The sequence below is a fragment of the Monoraphidium neglectum genome, assembly GCF_000611645.1.
Source record: "Monoraphidium neglectum strain SAG 48.87 unplaced genomic scaffold scaffold00041, whole genome shotgun sequence".
NCBI lineage: Eukaryota > Viridiplantae > Chlorophyta > Chlorophyceae > Sphaeropleales > Selenastraceae > Monoraphidium > Monoraphidium neglectum.
The window spans coordinates 7,298-10,906 of record NW_014013587.1 but is presented as its reverse complement, the minus strand read 5'-3'; the positions used below and the strand labels follow the sequence as shown (position 1 = coordinate 10,906).

At 66.1% G+C, this 3,609-nt stretch overlaps 2 protein-coding genes across 2 annotated transcripts in view; both read left to right on the top strand.

Moving 5' to 3' along the window:
- The window catches only part of MNEG_0496 (hypothetical protein), a gene marked incomplete at both ends in the record, with an annotated part of 4,798 nt that extends 3,449 nt beyond the window's left edge, over positions 1-1,349 (top strand). Inside the window, 3 exons of the mRNA XM_014051012.1 lie at positions 47-163; positions 426-704; positions 1,125-1,349. Coding sequence (XP_013906466.1) covers positions 47-163; positions 426-704; positions 1,125-1,349 — 621 coding nt within the window. The remainder of the gene's footprint in view (positions 1-46; positions 164-425; positions 705-1,124) is intronic.
- A 367-nt stretch (positions 1,350-1,716) lies between these two features.
- On the top strand, positions 1,717-3,488 carry MNEG_0495 (Putative ATP-dependent RNA helicase DHX57; the record flags this gene model as incomplete). Its single annotated transcript, XM_014051011.1, has 4 exons — positions 1,717-1,948; positions 2,160-2,323; positions 2,584-2,750; positions 3,296-3,488. The coding sequence occupies 4 exons, from the start codon at positions 1,717-1,719 to the stop codon at positions 3,486-3,488; spliced, it is 756 nt and encodes a 251-aa protein (XP_013906465.1).
- Positions 3,489-3,609: the final 121 nt, after the last annotated feature.

Here is a 3,609-nt window from a genome sequence, read left to right as displayed (position 1 = left end):
CCCTTCCCCCTACCCCCCTCCCCCGCTGGCCTTGCCGTCTCCTCAGACCCTGGAGTCAACGGGCTTCAAATTCAGCGGCCTCAAAGTCACGTCGCAGGGCCAATGGCTTGACGGCCTGGGGACGCTGTCGCTGGTCAAGGGGGCACCCACCCCGACGTGCCTGGTGGGCAGCCGCTCTGAGCTGCGTGCTCGCCCGCCCAACCCCTGGCTGATTTGAAGGGCACTGTTGGCGCGTTGACGGCCGGGATTCACGTGTGCGGATGCGCCAGCTTGCCTGCTGCCCATGCTCTTGGCATGCGCTGGGTCAATGGGGCACACAAACGTCGACACTTGCATGTTGACTGGGTGCAGGACGCACCAGCCTCGAGGCCAATGCTTCCAGCAACTCAAATCTCACGAGCCACACCCGCTCGCGCCTCCCCTAGGCCTTCTATCACCCGCCTGCAACCGCCGCGTCCGGCCAAAACCCCGCTCCCGCCGCCGGCGGCGGCGCCGGCGCCGGCGCCGGCGCCGCGCGGGCGCTGCGCTGCACGCTGCTGCCGCCGCTGGCGCCCCTGTTCTTGCGTGCGCCCGAGGACGTCCTCACGGGGGTGCGGCGCGCGCTGGAGCTGTGGGGCTGGAGTCTCTCCGCCGCCAGCAAAAGGGTCAGGCGGCCCCTGCCAGGCGTCCCCAGCCACGCCTCTCTCCTGCGGCAGTCCCTGCAGGTGGGCGCCGCGAGGATCGCCCTCAAAGATCGGGGCGGTGTGTATGTGTGTGTGTGTGTGTGTGTGTGTGTGTGTGTGCGTGTGTGCGCGCGCGCGTGCATGCGTGCGTGCGTGTGTTTGGGCCAGATACAGTGTCGCTGCCATGCTGCGTGTCGCGGCCTGCGTGGATGATGTGTTTGCCTGGGCCCTCATGACCACGCGAAGGGGATGTGTAGTGACGGTCCGCCTCAACCGTCAAGCCCGAACCACCAAACGCTGCATCCGCGGCTCCTGCCACTCTTTGCCATGCATCAACGAAGCGGGTAGGACTGACCGTGCGGCCGCCAGGGCTCAGGGCTGACACCTATAATCCTGCAAATTATGAGATCATAGTGCAGACCGTCTGATGCCCACTCGCCCCCCCCTGCCCCAAACCCCCAGACCTGGCTGCTGCGCTGCCCTGAGGACGCTGACATCATCCACCACGGCTTCATGCCGGGCCGCAGCAAGGAGTTCTACCCGGGCGGCGAGGGCCGTGCGGCCCTGTCACAGGTGGTGGAGCCGCTGGGGCTTTTTGCCAAGATGTACGGCCCGGGCCAGGGGGTGCCGAGGGCGCGGGGCGCCGCGGTGGTGGTGTCCAAGCAGCGGCTGCCAGATTACAGGTGAGGGGAGGTGCCTGCCGCCGGCCCGGGTCCGAGCGAGCGGGGCCGGCAGTGGGCAAGTATTTTTAGGGGGGCCGTCGATGCAACTGGTCTGCTGCAGTGGAGCCGGCGCCCGGGCGCACATGCGTAATGCGCTGCGATTGCATGCTCGGGGTGCGGGCGCACACCCGCGAGCAGTTCGGGCTTTGGGGCCCCGCGCCAATGCCAGCACCCGGCGCACATGTTTGGTTCAGAGCCACGACACTTCTTAAGGCGGTGCACACAGTAGGATCCTGCATCTCCACATCTTGTCTGTTGGCCTGCCTGCCAATATCTAACCCTCCAGAATCTTACCACTCCTTGAACTCGCACCCTTCTCCCGGCCGAAAAGGATGAACCTGGATTTGACCACTCCCAAGGTGGCCTTCTCCCTCCAGCCAGCTGCCCGGCAGCTGCTCGCCAGCTGCCGCCCGGATCTCGAGGACCAGCGGCGCCGCCTGGAGGCGCTGCTGCCGCCGCCGCGTGAGCAGCTCGGCGGCGGCGGCAATGATGACAGTGACGATGAGGGGGCGAGCGCGGACGATGACTGGGAAGGGGGAGACCAGGGGTCGCGGCGGGGCCGAGGTGAGGGGTTGCGTGGTCATAGGCGGTCAGAGGACCCTCCAGCCCTGCGGCATGCCCGCTGCATCGCTTTTCAGTCCTCGGACGACAACCCGGCTGGCCGGCCGCCTGCCGCAGCGCTGCTGCGCCCTCTCTCTGGGCAGTCGGCCATCCCTAGAGCTGTTGTTTTGCGCCTCAGGCGGCCCGCGCGCTCGCAACGCGCAATCGACCGCAGGCGGCCGCAGCAAAAAGCGGCAGCGCGAGCTGAACGTCATGCTGCGCGAGCGCCTGCAAGCGGCGAAGAGGGACAAGGACGCCCGCGCGCGCTTCACCGCGCGGCGGGTGCTGCCAGCGTGGCGCCAGCGGCAGGCGGTGCTGTCTGCGGTCGGCAAGAGCAGGGTGAGGCGCGCGGCGTGCCGGGTCGACGGAGGGGAGCATTCTGGTGCAAACATCAAAGCCGAGCGCAGCAGGCGGCCACCAGCTGGCTGCGCCGCTGGCAGCTGGAGATCGCGTGCACGACAACGATATGCTGGTGTCGTTGCACATACTTGCCCTACAGCTTGCAAAAGGTCCTCCTGGGAACACCCCTACGTAAGACGTGCTGGCCCTCACTGTTACCCACTGTCGCCTTCAACCAATTGCCCGCCGCCCGTCACCAGGTGACGCTCGTCACCGGTGAGACCGGCTGCGGCAAGTCGACCCAGGTGCCCCAGTTCATACTGGACGAGGCCGCCGCCGCCGGCCGCGGGGGTGCGGTGCACATCGTCATCACTCAGCCGCGCGTGCTTACCGCCACGGCGCTCGCGCGGCGGGTGGCCCAGGAGCGGTGGGCCTCGGTTTGGAGTTGACTGCATGGCGGATGGGATCAGGATGGCGGGGTCCGTGTGGGGCAGATGAGGGTGCGAGCACTTGCACTGTAGAGGCTTGATCAGCTTTGCTTGAGGGCGTGGCACCGTCCTGCCCAATTGGCAAGGCAAAAGAACATCACCACTCACGTATTGTCCACCCAATTTGTGACCCCATGAGCCTTGCACGTATGAGCGCCATGCACACTCACTTTCATGCACATGCCCCCAGAAACACGCACCCTCACACGCCGCACGCAACTCAGCAGGCCAACCCACACATCCACGCAACAGCAGAATTGCTCACGCGATCGCTCGTGTCCTGCACAATTACGCACGCACGCATGCAACACACACACACACACACACACACACACACACACACACACACACACACACACACACACACACACACACACACAATTAGCACGCACGCACACAAATGCATCCAAAACTCACACACACTCGCCCGGCGCCAAAAAACTCAAAACCTAAACCCTGAACGCACCCTAAACCCATCCACCAGGGGGGAGGCAGTGGGCGGCGTCGTGGGTTTCTCAGTGGGCGGCGCCCGCAAGGTCGTTGGCCCAGACACCTGCCTGCGCTTCGTGACGCCCGGGCTGCTGCTGCGGTGGCTGGGGGTGGCGCACGACCTGGCAGGGGTGACTCATGTGATTGTAGACGAGGTGCACGAGAGGGGCATCCAGGTGGGAGGCTGACCTGGCGGTTTGAGGGGTTTCCCCAAGTGCCACGCTGGCCTCGTCCCTGTCGCTTGTTGGGCTGCTCCGCTCGCCAGCTGCCAGCGGCCGGCTGGCATCTGCTGCCAGCCGCTGTTTGGGC